At 40.1% G+C, this 19,799-nt stretch overlaps 1 protein-coding gene across 1 annotated transcript; it reads right to left on the reverse strand.

The window, feature by feature from the left end:
* Positions 1-2,405: 2,405 nt before the first annotated feature.
* On the reverse strand, positions 2,406-8,396 carry LOC149232317 (uncharacterized). Its single transcript, XM_089381878.1, has 2 exons — positions 8,310-8,396; positions 2,406-2,876 (listed from the first exon to the last, which is right to left on the reverse strand). Exons 1-2 carry the CDS (start codon positions 8,394-8,396, stop codon positions 2,406-2,408), a joined length of 558 nt encoding a protein of 185 aa, XP_089238004.1.
* Positions 8,397-19,799: the final 11,403 nt, after the last annotated feature.

A 19,799-nucleotide genomic window follows, 5' to 3' on the forward strand; every position in this document is an offset into this window, starting at 1 on the left:
AAATCCTTGGTCATTGATTCAGAATATGTCATACCCTTGCTTCCCTTTTGTCAGTACAAACTTCTTCTTTATGTTTTCAGCTATGGCATGGTCCTGATCGTTTCTAACAAATTCTTCTACAGGGTTCAACCATTGATACAGTAGTCTTATGATTCTCCATATGAGCATTGTGTCTATAGGGATCCTCTTCCCCATCCATAGGGACCCATCTTGCACTAGCACAAGCAACTGTATCACACAAGCTGTGTTCCCTGGACTTCTACTGAAGTGTGACACATTCAACATGTTCAATAACCCTGACTGCGCCAACCCAACTACCCACTGCTGCGAATCTAACCTCATCACACTACTTTCAAGGTAGTTCACTTGCTTTAAGTATCTATCTGGTACGAATTGTGGATATTTATTCCTATCATTGAAATTGTAGTCGCAAACTTCAGTTGCAGAATTTTCCCAAGGATTTCTCTAGTAAATGGTATCGAGTCTGGAAATAGGGGTGTGAAGGTGCCATACTTCACATCCTTTGATTATTTTACTGGTTTTTCATTTAGTTTTCTAAGTGGGATATATGGTGGTAGAGGCGATGGAAATGTTGCACCATCCATTTCTATTTCCACTTGCTCTGCTTCTTCCTTGTTGTCTCTGACTTGTTTGCTTTCTTGTTGAGGCTCAACAAGTTTCTTATCCTGTTTCTTCTTCGTTCTCTCCTCTTTAGTCAGTTTCTTTTGTGGAGATCTCGGCTGCATGGGTAATGATGCTACTGTGGGTGATGTTGCTATAGGTGATGATGCTTCCATGATTCTAGGTAATCCCTTCTCACGAAATATACAAACAATTTCTTCCCAAGAACACTCAGACAACATACCACAGTGAAAATTTCTGCAACTTCTTCACAATAACAACACTTGAATTCTCAATTCTCCAAAGTGCTAAAACTGGACGGGAGGAAATTGTTTATAACAATTCTAAATTTCTAACCCCATCATTAGGTCATATTTTGTTTATATTGTGCTCAGATTTTATTCATTAATTGCATATCTATCCTTAGATCTTGTCAATCTGTCCTCATAAATGCAACTTTCCATGTGTTTTAATGTTAACTTTCCCTTTTAACGGTCATATTTTTCCGGCGAACTTCAACACATCCCATATTATAGTGAACAACCCTTCTTACATCGAGGCTCCTATGAAATTTGGCATAATCCATACTGTAGCGAAGTAACTGCCTACATCAAAGCTCTCTGCAGTGGAGTTTATAGTCCAGTGCCCACTTTCAACTACAGGTGGCACTAAGACTTTTCTCCTTTCTTCTTTAGAGTGAAGCTATAGGGGAAGGATTTTCCCTGTACAAATTCAACCTGCTTCCTTTTTTTTTTTGAAGCAAGCGCCGATCCTTCTATTTCATTAATCCAAAAGTAAAATTACATATTGTACAAAAAACTTGATCCTTTACAAGAACTTGGGAAAAAGGAATCCCTGCCAATGACAAAGACTCCCACCCTACTACAGTGATCACCAGAATTATGAGAAACAAACATGGAACCCCCACCCACTAGGGACGTTCCAGAAAAAACACACTCCCCGGAGCCGACATACGACCACCGACCCCCCGACCGCGCAATACCCACACACCACGAAAGAGGGAAAAGACACACCAAACAGGATGAATGGATAAAGCCCACCTGGCCCCACAAAACTACACATTCGATCCCAACCGTTGATCCTAGCTGCTGGATCCAACGGCCTGGAATCATATCGCGCAACCTAACACAACTGAAAGATAGTGTGCGATCGAGGGCGGTTTCAAAGTCAACCACCCTGCCACGTGTTGCAATCCCTATGGGATCGCTCCCGAAACTGCAAAACCACAAACCGCTTATGAATCGTGCGATCTCTGGAAAACTGACCAGGGCATGGCTACCAAGCCTGAAAGCTGAAAGGGGGAAACTTCCGGCTGCCGGAAAAACTAACCTCGCATTCTGCCTATTCCTATTACGGAACCTGAACCCGATACTGTGCTTGTTTGGGAAAAGACCCAGCAAATTGTCATCCAACAAACTGGGGACCCCGTTCAACAGACTCCAGGATAAAATGAGACACAACTTAGCTTGCCCTTCTACCAAGTACATACTGATAGGTTGTGTTTGTTCTTGCCAGAGAAATCAATTCATGCTTGTCATCCTAGCCCGATATCGAAACACTTCTCTATCTTCTGCAGCTTGTTCATTGCAGCGAGCCTTTAAACATTTTTGAGTTATTTATTGCCACTTTTTCGCCATCCCGCAATTTGCATTGTTTTCCCCTTGGTTGGCCAGAAGGTCTGCTAGTTTGTTGGCAGATCATCGAACATGGTTGAAACTTACTGTTTGAAGCCCCTGGAGGTGACCATGGATTCTTTGGTAGACCTAGATTAGTTTCCAGTGATTAGAGACTTTCTCCGGCCGAGTACCATAGTTTATTCTTTTCACAGAGTTGATGGTAATCTCTGAGTCCGCTTCTACAATGACATTTGAGCCATGGTTCTGGATCAGAAACTCTAGACATTGTTCCAGAGCCATTAATTCTACCATATTGTTTATGGCTCTTCCTAAATGGTAGTGGAAGATAAAGATAATATTGCCATCTTCATCTCTTAAAACTCCTCTAAAACCAGCTATTCCCGGGTTGCCTTTTGAAGCCCCATAAATGTTGTATTTCAGATAACCTTTCGGTGGAGGTTGCCATAAATCCTTCTCTGTGTCCACAGCTATGACCTTCCTGATAAGTCCTTGGGGAACAATTCCTTTCATTCCCAGTTGCCTGAGAATTCTCAACTCAGTCTCAGAGGGGGGATTTTTGGGGAGATTTCGTACTGTGGTACTTACTGTCTCCCAGAGCTGTTTTAGGATCAGATCAAATAGACGATGAGGTATAACCTTTTCATTCTTAAAAATTCTTTTATTCCTTTCTTTCCAAACATTCCAGATAATGAAGCTTGGCATGAAGGCCCAGGCCAAATTAAGGAACTCATTCTCTGAAAAGTTTCCTCTCCACTTGTTTAGGGTATTTGTGATACTACTACTGTCCCTATCTATCTTTTGGAAAATGGTAGAGAAAGAATCCCATAGCCAGGTGGTGTAAGAACAACTATTGATAATGTGCTCCATAGTCTCCTCCTACTCCTCACAGAGCTGGCATCTGGAAGGCCTCATAACACCCCTTTTCCTAATGTTGTCCCAAGTTAAAATTTTCTTACGATGAACAAATCACATGAAAAGCTTGATCTTCATCCAACCTTGATGCTTCCAGAGGTGTTTCCAGGTCTTTTCTGGAACACTGGAATCAAGCCCAAGGAGAATACCTTTAGCTTCTTTAAGATTAAAGGTGCCTTTATTGTTATTGCCCCATCTCAATTGATCCTGCCCCTCTGTTACTAAAATCATCCTTTGTTTAAGCAAGCTCCCAAGAGCCTCTGCTTTAATTTTTATGGGGCTATCATCTCTGCAGTCAATTTTTCTCCAGCTTCTCCATTTTCTGGAGATCTGAGCAAGGTCCCAAAAATCCTTAACTTTGTTTAACCCTTGGGAATCTGTTTCCTACTTGAGGCTTAAAAAATCCTCTGTTAACAGCATTGGTTCTTGTTGCCATTTGTCCTCCCAAAAGAGTGCAAGATCTCCTGCTCTGATTTCCCAAAAACTATTTTTTGAACTAGGCTCCTGTTTTCCCAGGCTCTATTCCAGATGTGAGAACCTTTTACATTTCCAGACATTCTTATGAGATCATCAGTGTGCCAAGAGCTGGCATATTTCTCTTTCCAGATCCTTGCCCACTGGGCTTTTGGCTCTTGAACCCATCGCCACCAAAGCTTGGCTCCTAGAACTTTACTAAGAATCTCCTGATCATCCAAGCCTAGGCCCCCATGGCTCTTGGGTTTACAGATTTTATCCCAAGAGACCAGGGCCCATTTCTTCTTTGTTTCTTCCTTACCCCATAGGAAATCTCTTTGTATATTCCTGAATTGTTCTAAAACCCCTTTGGGAGCTGGGAGGGCTGATAACATGAAAACCGGGATGGATTGCAAAACCGCCTTTGTCAGAACCAACCTGCCTGCCAGGTTCAAGACTCTGAAGGTCCAATTTTTGACTCTGTCCTACAACTTATTAAGCACCGGTTCCCAGATACTTTTGTGCATTGGTCTGGATGTGAGAGGAATTCCCAAATACTTTGTGGGGAGGGAATCCATTTGGAAGCCAAGAATTCTTGAAATATTTCTCTGAATAGCAATGTTAGTGTTTAAGAAGAAGATTTTTGACTTAGAGAGATTGACTTCCATACCTGTAGCCATGGAAAACTCCTTCAGTATTTGATTGTAGGCTGAAGCTTCTTTGACTATGGGGATTCCTTGCAGCATGGTGTCGTCTACAAATTGTTGGTGAGTCAGAGCTTGACCATTCTCAGATAAATGAAGACCTTTGATTTTGCCCATTGCCTTGGCATGCTTAATGGACCTTCCAAGTCCCTCCATCATGAGAATGAAAAGAAAGGGAGAGAGAGGGTCTCCCTGCCTGAGGCCTCTAGAAGGAAAGAAGATCTCTAAGGGAGAGCCATTCACCAAAATTGAAAAGCTGGAAGAAGTCACCAGAGCCATGACCCATCTGACCCAGTTGTGGTCGAACCCAAAAGCAGTGAGAACCTTCTTAATGTAAATCCAATTCACCTTGTCATATGCTTTGGCAATATCCAATTGCATGATCATCCCCGCCTACCTTTTACTGGTAAGCGTGTGAACCACCTCATGGGCTTGAATAATGTTATTTAAGATTTGTCTGCCCTCCACATAACCTGCCTGTTCCTCTGACACTAAATAAGGAAGGAGAGGTTTTAGTCTATTAGCCACAACCTTGGATATTATCTTGTATACCACATTACATAAAGCTATGGGTCTATACTTATCTGCAGTTTGAGCTGACTCCTGTTTGGGGATCAGGGAGATAAAGGAGGTGTTGAGGGCTTTCAGGATAGTTTTGCTACCCCTGGAATCCTCCACCACATTCAAAATATCCTGTTTGACAATATGCCAACAAGCTTTAAAAAAATCCACATTGAAACCATCTGAGCCTGGTGCTTTGCAATTCTGCATGTCTTTGAGAACCTCGCTGACCTCCTCTTCAGTAACAGATTTATTGAGGTTAAAATTGTCCTCTCTAGACACCAACTTAGGGATATGCCTTATAATTTCCCTGATGGATTGTTCCCTGTCTAGATTGTTTTCTCGTGTGATGTTTCTGAAATGATGAACAAGCACTGTTTCAATATTCTTATGAGTGTTATGAAGCTGCCCAATCTCATCCTTTATCGTAGAGATTCTGTTGTAAGCTCTATTAGCCATAGTGGATTTGTGGAAAAATCGTGTATTCCTCTCTCCTTCCTTGAGCCATTGAACTCTAGACTATTGCCTCCAAAATATTTCCTCTTGATTGCATAAAATTTCCCATTCTTGATGATGTTTTTCAGCCTGATCACTTTTGATTTTGTCAAATCCATCTTTGATTAGTGCCTGGTTGAGTTCCTGAATTTTGATCTCCAATGATTTTTTGTTCACAAAAATGTTACCAAAATCCTTCTTGTTCCATTCTTTGAGCCTGAGCTTAACATGATTAAATATTTTATGAAGGAGGTACATTTTCGATCCCTGGATTTGCAAGTCTTCAGACCACCATTTTTCAATGTTACTAATGAAATCCAGGTGGGAGAGCCAAATATTCTCGAATCTGAAGGGCCTATTCCTGGGAGAAACCATACCCTTGATTTCCAATTGAATCGGCCAGTGATCTGAACCTCCAAAGGGAAGGACTCTTGCTATTATTTCTTTATCTATAAGCATAAGCTCCTCTGATATCATGAACCTGTCTAATTTAGAGGCTACCTGTGCCTCACCTCCTCTTTTGTTGTTCCAGGTAAAAAGGCCATTGCTCAATTCTGAATCAACCAATTTCATATCATCTGTGAATGATTGGAACGCTAAGGAGTCTTTGTTTAGCGCTCTGGTGCCTCCTTTTTTTTTTGAAAGAGATTTGATCATATTAAAATCACCTCCCATGATCCAAGGAATCCCAGCCTGTCTGTTCCTGAGATCTATTAGGGATTCTAGCAATTTGAGTTTGTCATCTATTCTTTGAGGGCCATAAACATTGGTGACCAGGAAGGTTTCCGAAACCCCCACTGGTTGAATGACCACTGATAAGTAATTTCTGGATGCTTCTGCATCTATTATGCTGATTTTCTGGGGATTCCAAAGAGTTAGAATGCCCCCCGCTATGTTTTCAGATTTAACCTCTAGAAACTCAAATCTATTGAGCCATTTACTATGAATTAGTTTTATTTTCTGAATGGAACATTTCATTTCCTGGATGAAGATCATATCTGGAATTTCTTGTTTCATTCTATAACTAAGAATTCTTTGTTTTCTTTTACTACCTAGACCTCTGATATTCCAGGATGTGAACTTCATAATTAAATATTTGTAAAGGAGTAACTAGTTAGGTCTTTCATCTTACCCGAGTCTATCATTAACTTTCCACACTCCATCAAGAGGTCCTTCTGCTTTTTCCTACCCCTCTTCTTTCCTGCATTTCTAGTTGCTAATCCTGGAGTTGATTTCATTGTTTTTACACCTCTGTACTCCTGCTTGTCAATGGTTTTTCCTTTATCTAACCCCCTTTCCTGAGTTTTCCATAAAAACAACTGTTGAATTCTGTTGCAGTCTTCTTGGGGTAGTGAATCTATCCCTTCCGTGGTTCCCTGCATCAAGAACCCTTCTAGATCTAGGTGTTCCTTATCTAGAATCTCTTGAAGTTCATGATCCTCCAGATCTGTTTCACTCTGGGTCATTTCCTGATCCATCTCTAGTTTTGTTTCACTCATCATAGTTTCTTTCTTATTACCAATCTCTTGTGTTGGGTTGCAGTTTTCATCCTTTTCCTTTTCATTAGGGCTGTCCTCCATAGGTTGGTCTTCATTAGCCATTTCTTCATTCTCTTCCAGTGCTTGATACCTATTTTGACCTTCATTATGGTGTTGCTTTGGTCCTTTTTTGCCTCCTTTTCCTCTACTGGCCACTTTCTGAAAGCTTTCTGTGTCCTTCATTACATTAGGTTTGCTCTTGTTGTCTGTTCTACTAATAGGGAAATCTCTGAACAAGTGTCCATGTTCATGGCATTTACGACATCTGAACGGGATATGCTCATAGTCCACAGTTTGCACCCATTCCTCATCAAAAACTTCCAGGATGACTTCATCTGGAAGGGCTCCTGATAGATCCATTTCTACACATATCCTTGCATAGGAAGTGTATTTGCCCCTTCTTGTGGCTTCCGAAGCTTTAACAAAACGACCTAGTTTATTGCCAATGGCAGCAAGCGATTCAGTTTGCCAGTAATCAAGAGGAAGAGAATAGAGCCTTACCCAAATAGGCACCAAAGTGAAAGTCTCCCGCTCTGGAACAAAGTTCATCATCCAAGGCCACATATAGAGGCCAGCTACTGCATAAAAGTAGGGTCCTCCTTCGAATATTCTGTCTTTGTCTTCGATGTTTGTGAACACCACGGTGAAAAATCCCTTTGACCCAAGATGAAGATCGATGCTTCCTCTGGGTTTCCAGTGGTACTTGATCCATATCTGTAAAGCCTTTTCCGTGGGCCATAATCCCATGAATTTGCAGATAATAGCGTAAGTCCCCATATGTTCCCTGTGCGCCTGCAGTGCAGGATCGTTTAACACTACTCTAGGAGTGATCTCCATTTTGGGTCTGCACGGTCCCTTTTGTTTATTGTCCCTTGTTCCCTGGCTTTTGTCTTCTTCCTCCTTATCTTTAGTGCTGACATTTTCCTTGGGCCTGACCCCATCTGTCTCTTTTTCATTATTACTTTTTTCCTCTTCCACAGAACCTCTGACCTTACCCTTGCCTCTGCGGGCAATGGTGTCCTTGTAGGAGGGAGTGGAGCTCCCTCCTCTGCGGCCCTCCATTAGGAGCAAGCACTGAAACTCTCAGAAACCCTGGCAGCGCGTCTTCTCCTGCTCCGCGCTTTTCTCCACAAATTCAACCTGCTTCCATTTACTCTTCTCTAAATCAATTCTCCATTTAAATTCGCTAATTGAACTGCGCCTCCATCAATAATATGCTTGATAATATATAGACCCAACCAATGCATCTTGAATTTTCTTGGAAATTTCATAAACTTACTGTCATAGAGGAGAACAAGGTCTCCTACCTGGAACTTCTTCTGCTTAATATGTCTGTCATGTCAGGATTTTTCTCTTGCTTTCTGTACCTGCTGATGGAATCCTACTATAAATCTGTCTTCCTCCAGAGAAAGCAACTGTGACATTCTTTCCTCCATCATATCAAGGTCTTCCATATCTCTAAAAACTACAATCCTCAAACTAGGCATGATGTACTCCATGGGAATCACAACTTCTTTCCCATAAACTAACCTGAAGGGTGTCTGACCTGTCAACTTTTTACATGTGGTCCTATAAGCCCATAAAACTGTTGGAATTCTAAGGTCCTAGTCATCTCTATTCACATTTCATATCTTAGTAAGTGCATTCTCCAAAATCTTATTAAATGCTTCTACTATTCCATTAGCCTAAGGATGATAAGGGGTACTCTTCTGATGATAAATTTAGAACTCCTTAGTCAATGCTTCAATAGTCTTATTGAGGAAATGTGAACCTTGGTCACTCATAAAAATCTTCGGACATCCAAATCTAAACAATATGTATTCAAAAATAAACTTCGCAGAAGTCTCTGCACTGCAGTCCATTACTGGTTGTGCTTCGGCCCATCTTCTCAAATAATCACTCACTGTAATTATGTACGTCACACCAGTCCTACTTCTAGGTGGGCTGATGGATCCAACAAAATCAATAGCCCCTTTGTCAAAGGCCTACAAAGTAACTTGTGGTAGTAATGGCATTTAATCTCTTCTTGAATGATTTCCTGTTCTTTGACACTCATCACATTCTCAGAAGTATTCCTTTACATCTTTGTGTAGTGTAGTCCACCACAATGTTGCTCTCAAAATATTTTGCGCAGTAGCTTTTCCTGCATAGTGTCCACCAGCTACGCCTGCATGAGCCTCTGCTAGAATCATTGGTATTTCATGATTAGGGACATATCTGCGCAGTATTTTGTCTGGTCCCATCTTATATAATTGTCCCACTATTAATGAAAAATCAACTGTGAAATGGTCGTACAATATCATTTTCTTCTATTGTCTCACCTAGACCTGAAGACAAACCCCATAAAAACAAAGTATCCTCACTTGTGACTTTTTGCAAAAAATGAGTGCTCTTATCAACTTCCTATGTGATTGGAAAAATAAATCCCTAGGAGATATAAAACTCTAAATTACTTTTAAGACCATTGCATCTACTACTTTGTATCATTTGCTAAAAATTATGGTTAAATGGAAATGAATCAATCTTCCAAGAGAAGGCTAGTGATGGCATGGATTAGTCTCTAGATATTTGTCCTCTATCCATGAAGTCATTAAGTCTAAACTTATTACATCTAAGGAGGTAGGGTGATACTCCAATCAAGAGATACTACTAAGTTTGGACTTCAATGACTTGTTAAGAAATCTCTCTCTCTCTTTATATATATATATATATATATATAAATATATATATAGATATATATATATATATATATATATATATATATATATATATATATATATATATATATATATATATATATATATATATATATATATATATATATATATATATATATATATATATATATATATATATATATATATATATATATATATATATATATATATATACTTTCTTGCTAACCAGGCTATTAAAGTAGATAAGAAGACCCCTCTTCTCTTTCTTGATGGGACATCTAGAAGCAACATGGATCCATCGAGGATATAGAGGGTGTTGATTATATGGTCAAATCATAAGATTTTTTACGAGTATTAACACCAGAGGCCATAAGTATTAGTCAACCTACTGACTAGATATGGAATTAAAAACATGAATCTTTTTATACCTTATGCTTCAAACTCCTTTCTATATAATATAATGTAACAAATTAATTTCAAATTAAACATGTCTGTTGCTAACTTATTACAATATCATGCACAAAATAGTGTAGAATAGGGAGGTTGAATCACTTTCCAAGGAAGTGACATATTTATTAGGAGGGGAATTCAAATTAGAGACTTCATATTGGTCTGGGTAATTTATTTCCACTCTTATTTTCAACTGATAGGATCTCACTGTATATATTCATACTTTAGTGTCATTCTATTGTCTTTGGTCTTCTCTCAAATAGTTTTGTTTGCAACTGGCACATTATGGAGTGGTAAAAAATTGATAGTGGCAGCTAGGATGAATATTAAAGATTTTTGTGATTCACTACAAGGGTTCCTTTTACTTTTTCATGGGAGTATTATAGGTACAAGACCTACTCTTCTTAATGCTATACTTTTCTCATAAAAACTCGTTGTAGATTCAAGTATCCAACTGCTAAGAAAGGCCATCTCTTTATGTGGTGAGTTCAAATTCTTTATTCCACTCTGTCTATAAAAGAAAAAAAAGAAAATGATTGAAAAAAAATACATCCAACTCACATGCTGAGATGTGTGCACATGCATTTTGATATAGGTGTTTTGGTTTTCCTGGTTAATTGGCATACATAGTTTGTAATGAAATGCAAGCCAGGTGCATATATTGTTTCTTATTTTTTGTTTTATTTATTTTTATATTGTATTAGCTAAGACATCAAATTTACAAGATTTTAGTACTAACGTTTCTTATGATGTTAACAAAATTTCTTTTTTCTAGCACACAATTAATTCAATACCAATTGAAAACCTCTTTAATGCACAAATGCAATAAATTGAACAAAGAAAATTTCAATGGAAAACCTGAGTTTGCCTCAAGTTCAATGGATGTGATTTTGTATCTGCTTCAATGTAATACCTGAGTTTGCCTCAGGTTCACACTAATCTCTAGCCTCATGTTTACTCCAACCACCATTCACTTGCCCCCTTTAGTATTTCTTCTAGTGTGGTGTTAGCGACTTACTCGTATTGTTTAACGATATTCCCTGATTCTAAAACAAAGAAGAGTTCAACATGTTCCTCGCTTAGTTTCTCTCATGGCTCGTTGTTGGAGAAGTGCTGTGAATAAACTAAAATAGAGGTGAAAAATTTCTCATTTCACACACATCCTATTGTCTTTGATCTGCTCTCAAATAGTGTTGTTTGAAACTGACACATTATGGAGTGGGAAAACATTGAAAGTGGTAGCTGGGATGAAGAATATTAAAGCTTTTTTTGATGTCTGCTTCCTCTTGTAAGGTTTTGCGAGAAAGGGGAGAAATGGATGCCAATGCGACACTTTTTCCTATTCATACCTTGATCCAGGTGGATATTGGTGGCCACATGCCTATTCCACTTAGACCCCCACCATTGTTTCTTTTAGTTTTTTAGTTTCCTTATTTGTAGCACAATTTACTATTTTTGGCAGTTTTTCGGGTCCTGAACTTTTGGAGCTGTTTTGAGGCCCTAAACGACGTTTTTTGGGAAAAATGGGAGTAACATGGCTCATTCTCTAATGTTTCTCACTCAAAAGTTGTATTCCTCAGATAGATCTTTCTAACGAGGTATTGTGCACATCAAATGGAGATCGTATGCCAAAGTTACGACCTCGAGAACTTTATGTACCAATTTAACCAAATGGGGCCCATAGTTTGGCGCTTCATCTCCTAGGGTTAGGTTTTTGGATAGGGTTTTCCATTGTTTCTCAATAATAAATAGGCCTTGGAGGCTCATTGTAACAGAGTTCAGAGGCATGTAGATGCCACTTCTCTTCGTAGAGATAAGCTACCATCGCCTGAGCTAGTCTTATTTCCATTCTATTTGTAAGCATATTTCAGTATTTGATATTAATGAAATGAAGTGTTATTTCTACTGCATCTTTGTATTTATGGTTCTATCTGTAATTTTTTCCATTCTTGTTTAAATCTGGATCAGTGGTATCAGAGCAATCTGCTCTTTCTCTATTTTTCTTTGCATGTCCCCATCGAGGTTGGGATATAAGGAGTTAGGTCTTGAACTTGTCGAACCTTTGCGAGACTAGCCTCGCAAATCCTGACGGCCTCCCATGGTGGATGAAAAGAAAGATGAGGGGGCAGGAGATCCTATCAAAATCTTGCTTGAAGAAGCCCTCGAGTGACAAAACACAATGATGGACAACTTTACCCAAATCCTTCAGAGGCTACCCAAGGGTGACGCATCTACTTCTGGCAGCTACTTTGGAAGTGCCACACCCTTTAAGGTTCAAGTTAACTTTTAAATTCCCATATTTGAGGGTTAGATAGATGCAGATGCTGTAGATAAATGGTTAAATCTGCTAGAAGGATATTTTTCTGTTCATGATTTTTCTAGCTGGGAAAAGATCACTTTTGCACTTCTCAAAGCAGTCCCCCATGTCAAGGACTGGTGGGAAACCTACTGTGAGTAGAAGGATGAAAGTACAAACTCACTGTTTTCAGCGCACCCACTTGGAAATCATTTTGAGATGCCATCAAGGAGCAGTACTACCTTGGTAGGAGCTATGAGGCTAAATACATAAAGTGGACAATACTGCGACATGGAAGGTACAAAGATGTGCTAGAGTTTACCAATTTTTTTCATACCCTTCACAAAAAGTTGGGTATCAAGGATTCTGATAAGAATTTGGTTCTCAAGTACTGCGACTTTCTACACAGGTACATCCAGGATGAGATGGAGTTCTTGAACATCTCCTCGCTCGGTACGACATACTGATATGCCGTTAAGATCGACCAAAAGTTTAAATAGAAGAAGCAAGACTTTGGATCTGCAAATATGAAGCAAGGGAAAGGTGCCCCCAAACCAAAAAACAAAGGACAAAGCCAAGTTGTGGCAGCCCAAGACAACCCACCAAATCCGCAAGTAAAGAACAACACCAAAAAGCCGAAGAAGGACATGGGAAAGTGGTGTGAGTTCCATAAGAGCTCCACTCACAACATAAGTGAGTGTCAGGCCAAGAAGTCACTGGTGGCTGAGCTAAAGGCTTCAGAATCAAATGTATGTTCCGACTCTAAGTCAGAACCCAACAAGGGAAATGATAAAGGGAAGAATATTATTGATGTAGAGCCCAATGCCACCATTGCCACCACGAAGATCTAGAAGGAGGAACCTGAAGATCTAGAGGAGGAGGAGCGCCTCTTCCACTCCCAGATGTGGGTAAAGAGTTCCCCACTACAGTTCATTGTTGAAAGTGGAAGCCAAAAGAACCTCATTTCGACAGAGGTCGTGAAGCGACTGGGCTTATTGACCACAACACAGCCACAAACGTACACCATTGGGTGGCTTCACTAAAGACGAGATCTTCGTGTGAGCCAGCTGTGCCGCCTTCCATGCAGCATCAAGCCCTTCATAGATGTGACATTTCTCCCCTTGATGTTTGTGATGTATTATTAAGCCAACCATACTTATGGAAGTGACATGCTATGTATGATTCAAGGCCTCGTGTTATTATTGTTACTTTGGGAAATAAGTTGTATAGGATACCGGAGGTAGCACCACCTACAACCATCTCTTTGGTTACTGCAAAACAATGTAGCAAGCTCATTTCCAAAACTAGGAAATTTGTTTTCCGGGATGATATGCCCTCAAGGAAAGAAGGAGACAGTGGGAACGACCTCGAGGCAAGGCCCCTCTGCATAACAACAACAAATGGACAAGTTTGTGGAGGAGTACGAGGACATCTTCACCTCCCCCGCAGTGGTGCCTCTGCACTATCAGGTCAAGCACTCCATCAATCTGACCCCAGGTGCGCCATGCCCAATGGACCAATCTATCGGGGCTCCATTATGGAGAACAACGAAATCAAGAGGCAGATTCAGGAGCTGTTGTAGAAAGGTCACATCCAGCTGAGTTCATCGCCCTGTGGGAGCCCAATCATGTTGGTACAGAAGAAGGATGGGACTTGGAGACTCTGTATTGACTATCAGGTGCTAAACAAGATCACTGTCTGGAATAGGTACCTGATCCCACAGATTGATGACCTTTTGGACCAATTGAAGGGGGAAAAATATTTCAGCAAGATCGACTTGAAATCAGGATATCACCAAGTACCAATTGAACCCTCCGATGTGTGGAAGACTGCCTTCAAAGCCAAGGAGGGCCTTTTTGAATGGTTGGTTATGCCTTTTGGGTTGACGAATGCTCTTGCAACCTTCATGAGGTTGATGGATGACATCTTGCGGCCATTCACCAACTCATTTGTAGTGGTATACTTGGATGACATCCTGATATTCAGCCAGAGTTGGGAAGAGCACCTCCACCACATCCGACAGGTTCTCCAAACACTGTAGCAACACAAGCTATGTGCCAATTTGGAGAAATGCACTTTTGGCATGACCCAGGTTCAGTATCTGGGATACATTATTGATGAACAGGGGGTGCATGTGGATCCAGCCAAGATCCAATTCATTCGAGATTGGCCAGCTCCAACTACTCTGACAGAGCTCCGCAAATTTCTGGGTCTTGCCAATTTCTACCGCAGGTTCATGTTGGGATTCTCTCATATCACTTGGCCCTTGAGTCAAGTCACCAAGGGAGGAGCGAAAGAAAAATTATTTTGGTCTGAATCTCAATAGAAGGCATTCATAGAGTTGAAACATCGCCTCTGCTCTACACCAGTGCTCACATTACCAGACTTGCAAAAACCATTTGAGATCGAGACAGATGCCTCTGACTATGCTATTGGGGCAGTCCTTACTCAACTGGGGCATCCAGTGGCATATCGCAGTGAGAAAATTTCAAACATAGTCCAGAAGTATCCCACTTATGACAAAGAGATGTATTCCATTGTGCATGCCTGCCGACAATGGAAGCAGTACATTTTGGGGAAGGAAAACAGTCATCCACGCAGATCACCGACCCTTGCAGTTCATACAGATGCAAGGGAGGTTGCAGAATGATCACCATCAGAAGTGGTCCACCTACCTGCAACAGTTTTGTTTGAATATCAAGTATAAGAAGGGAAACACCAATAATGTTGCAGATTGCCTCAGCTGACCACCGATCATGGCGTTAACCACCGTGCTCAACTCTTGTGGGCACGAGACTTCTAATTGGCCACTTCTCTACAAAAGCGACCTAGAATTCAGCCACACATACCAGACGCTCTTGGAGGGTCAGCAAGTTCTAGATTTTCACCTCTAGGATGCCGTATTATGCCACTTGGGACACCTTTTTGTTCCTTCAAGCGAGCGTGCCAAGATGATTTGGGAAGCACACTACAGTCGGGTCACTAGGCATTTCTGGGTCAAGAAAATGGTGGCAGTATTGCAAAAGTATTTCTATTGGCTAAATCTTCGATAGGATATCGGGAAGTACATTAGATCCTACACTGCCTGCACCATTTCCAAAAGGACCATCAAGAAGCCAGGCCTATATACTCCACTACCTACCCCTAGTCGACCTTGGGAATCAATCTTCATGGATTACATGTCAGGCCTTCCTTCTACTAAGCATGGAAATGACTGTGTTTTTTTGGTCATTTGTAGATTCTCAAAGATGGCCATTATGGTGGCCTGCAAGAAGAATATCACAGCGAAAGCCACTACTAAACTCTTCTTTGAACGAGTGTGGGTACACTTTGGGATCCCACAATCTATCATCTCAGATCGGGACAACAGGTTCCTTAGTACATTTTGGTCTAGTCTCTAGTCGATACTAGACACCAAGCTCACTAAGTCCACAACTTTCCATCCCCAAACTGATGGCCAGACAGAGGTCATCAACATGATGATTGTACACACTCCATGCATGTACAACTCAAAGCATCCACACACATGAGATGAGAGCCTCCTGTTTGTCAAATATGTCTATAACCATGCTCTCCATATCTTGACTGGCCACAACCCTTTTTAGGTGGGCTTGGGATTCTAGCCACTATGTCCCATTGATGTGGCCATGCCATTTGCAGCTACTCTGGCAGATTCGGCTCATGTCCAGTGTGGAATCGATAATGAAAACAACTTCATTGAGCACATCCAACATATCCGCTAGTAGGTCCATGACATTCTGGAGAAATCAAATGCCAAGTACAAGCAATGACATGCTCAACATCGGGTGCCACACAAGTTTCAAGTGGGTGAAAAAGATTAGTTGCATTTGCAAAAGGAACGCCTTACCGGAGCCTATCGGAAACTCAGACCACTCCAATATGATCCTTACACTATTACCAAGGCTTTGGGAGACAATGCATTTGAGTTTAGCATTCCCCCATTCCTTGGCCTGCACCCAGTGTTCAATGTGGACCGCCTTCGACCATACTTCCCACCATTGCTAGACACATCAGACATTGCAGAACAACTCACACCTACAGAGTTAAATCCAAATTGCATGGAACAAGCCACAACTGATCAAATCATGGACACACAGACCAAGAACACCCAACAACAAAGGATCAAACTATATCGAGTTTTCAAAGCAGGCCAACTCCTCCACCAGATCAAGTGGATCACCAAGGACCAGTTCAGCGGAAGTTTCCTCATCTCATCGAGGAACTCAACGCAATGGGGACCATTGCTTTCTAAGGGGGGAGGAATGATCTAGGTGGATATTGGTGGCCACCTGTCTATTCCACTTTGACCCCCACCATTGTTTCTTTCAGTTTTTCAATTTCCTTATTTGTAGTACAATTGAATATTTTTGGTAGTTTTTCGGGCCCTGAACTTCCGGAGCCGTTTTGAGGCCCTAAACGACATTTTTGGGGAAAACTGGGAGAAACATGGGCCATACATTGATGCTTTTCACCCAAAAGTTGTAGTCCTCGGATAGATCTTTCTAACGAGTTATTGTGCGCGTCAAACGGAGATCGTATGCAAAAGTTACGACCTCAGGAAGTTGATGTACCAATTTACCCAAACGAGGCCCATAGTTTGGTGCTTCATCTCCTAGGGTTAGATTTTTGGATGTTTAGGGTTTTCCATTGTTTCTCAATAATAAATAGGCTTTGGAGCCTCATTGTAACACAGTTCAGAGGCATGTAGCAACCACATCTATTCTCAAAGATAAGCTACCATTGCCCGAGCTAGTCTTATTTCCATTATGTTTATAAGCATATTTCAATATTTGATATTAATTAATTGAAGTGTTATTTCTATGGAATCTCTGTATTTATGGTTATATTTGTAATTTGTTGCATTCCTATTTAAATCTGGATCATACCTTCCAACCTTTCATCTGAAAATTTTAAATAGAATCTAAACTCTCAGCTGAGAGTTTAAATGGAATCTTAACTTTTGTCTGAGAGTTTTATAACACAATCTAAAATCTTGGCTAAGAGTTTGTTCCCGAGAATTTTTATTCAACCAAACTTTCATCTTAGAGAATAAATTAGAATCTATGACTCTTGACTCAGAGATTTAGTTAGAATCTAAACTTTCCACTGAGAGTTTGTGTCTACGATCTTTTTTTTTCTCAAAAATCTTGGCCAATTTTTTTTTAACTCTTTGACAATTATTTCAAAATCGAGGATTAACTCCACTGAAATATCAACTAAAAGAGTTTCAAACTCTCGACAAAGAAAATATTTTGACTTTTTTTTCGACCAACAATTTTCCAACGTTTTGATGGTGCTGGAAATGTGTCAACCAAGGGGGTCTCCCCACTGTGAAGTCACAAATACAGCTCACACTGTTTGGAGTAGGAGCCCCAATTGGAGTATTGGACCAGCTACTATAAATATAAGGTTTACCTTATATGCAATAAATAACATAGGAGATTACACACATATCCTTTGAAATTAGCAAGTAGGTTGACACTGTGAAACACCAATTGCAATGCATAAAACAATACTTTCATAAGAGGGAAGTAAGAGTGAGTATCTAGAAGGAAAGTAATAGTAGTATCATAACAGAGGCACACAAGAGAACGAAAATGTTCATTAGTTATCTAGTTAAATAGTTCACATAGACACAACAAACATTAAAGTAAATACGACACACATTCAACAAGATAAGTACCAAATCCAATGAAGTAGTTTAATTTCCTTAGTACATATGAACAAAACATATACCGCAAACATCTAAAGAATAATATTACAATATTAATCATACATGCATGAAAATGTGTTCACTAAATGAGCTTTTGATTATTAGGTGAAAGATCCAAGTACATAGTTACAATGGTGAGACACTAGCTCTAATAGTGGAACATTAAGTCACTCCTTGCTTCTCCAAAGGATGATGTTCTCTCCTATGTCAAGCTAGAGAAGCCAAGGATAGATCTCCAAAGTTTATGACTCCAAAAGCCATTTTCTTGAGTTATGAGGGTGTATTTATAACTAATGAGGTGACTCTCCACCTCCCATGTGACTCTTGACCCCCTTCACGACTCTTGTGCTTCTGCTATGATTTTTCAAATTCTTACATGACCTTTGAGCTTCTATATGACTCATTTGTCCACGTGTGACTTTATGTATTCCACATATGACTCTTGGAATTCCACACATTACATTTGTCCTTTTCCTTTTGATAATTACATCATTACATCCACAAATGATGTGGCAAGACACATTGACACATATGACATTGTGATGACACTTGAACAAGACATGACTTGGCAATGATGACATGAGACTTCATGGTGATGGGGAATTTCTAAGCTGCTCTTATTGCTGATTTATTTGTATCTTCATGATATATGCTACATGTTCTTCCTATTTCTCCTCCAAAAGACTTGAAGATTTGGAGCCTTTTATGTGATCTAGTTCTTATAACTTCTGTCGTGATCTAGTGTCCCTTCATTTTTCTATTCAATGGTCATCTTGTCTTCACAGATTCCCAAGTGTCTTCTAGCACAGTCTCCTTCTCCTTCTCTCTGAGCAGTCATCTTGTCATGTCAAGATATACTACTTGCAAGTGAAATCCACTCATGATAAGACGACATCAATCCAAAAATATCGTAGTATAACTTTCTTCATGAAAATCACCGATTAACCTAGAACTAAGTACTGGACTAGGTGGAAGGCTCAAAGATTGTTCAATGCATAGTTCCAAAGGCTAGGAGTGAGGGATTGAGGCTTGCAATTTCATAATGCGTAGTTATGGAGGCCTGCGAATAAAGAATACATAGTTGAGTGTCACTGTGAGGTAGGCTTGCCCACTGTAACTACACAATATGTAGTTCTGGATGGAGATTGGATAGTTCGATTGCACAATTGTGTAGTTTAAGGAGCTAGGATGGTAGACTACATACTAAAATTATGTAATACATAGAAAGAGACTGCCTTGGAGAAAAAATTGTGCATTTATGAGGGGTAGAAGGCAACAATTGAGAACTGTGATTGGACAATGCACAATAATTCGAGGCAATGACTATGTATTGTGTATTTCCAATAGGTAAGACAGACTGAATGAGGCTTGAGACTACACAATGCGCAGTTCAAGCAGAAATTTTGGGAGGAGCTTGACCGGAGAAAGATAATTTGTAGAAAATGACTAAGTGTGGGATCAAAGAGGCGAGATATGGAACCAAAATATGACTTGAACATGATCACAGACTTATAGATGATCAACCACTCAATAAGGAAGCATTTACTACACACAACCAGGATGTTCCTATTGAAACAACAATAGTATAATACTTATCTCCAAGTGCAACACTTAAGATACACTTTGCGACAAAAGTTACGACACTAGTGTAATAGAACACAATAGTGTCTAAATCATGTATTTATGATAAATAGAACAC

This window comes from Pinus tabuliformis, chromosome J (genome assembly GCF_031772625.1).
Source record: "Pinus tabuliformis cultivar Carrire ecotype Pingquan chromosome J, CPIR1, whole genome shotgun sequence".
Taxonomy (NCBI): Eukaryota; Viridiplantae; Streptophyta; class Pinopsida; order Pinales; family Pinaceae; genus Pinus; species Pinus tabuliformis.

Excerpts from the sequence above, each read along its gene's own strand:
- LOC149232317 (XM_089381878.1), bottom strand. The coding sequence starts at position 8,396 with ATGGAAGACCTTGATATGATGGAGGAAAGAATGTCACAGTTGCTTTCT. Across the intron at positions 2,877-8,309 it reads TAGTAGGATTCCATCAGCAG|CTCTGGGAGACAGTAAGTAC; the intron begins GTACAGAAAGCA and ends ATCCTAAAACAG.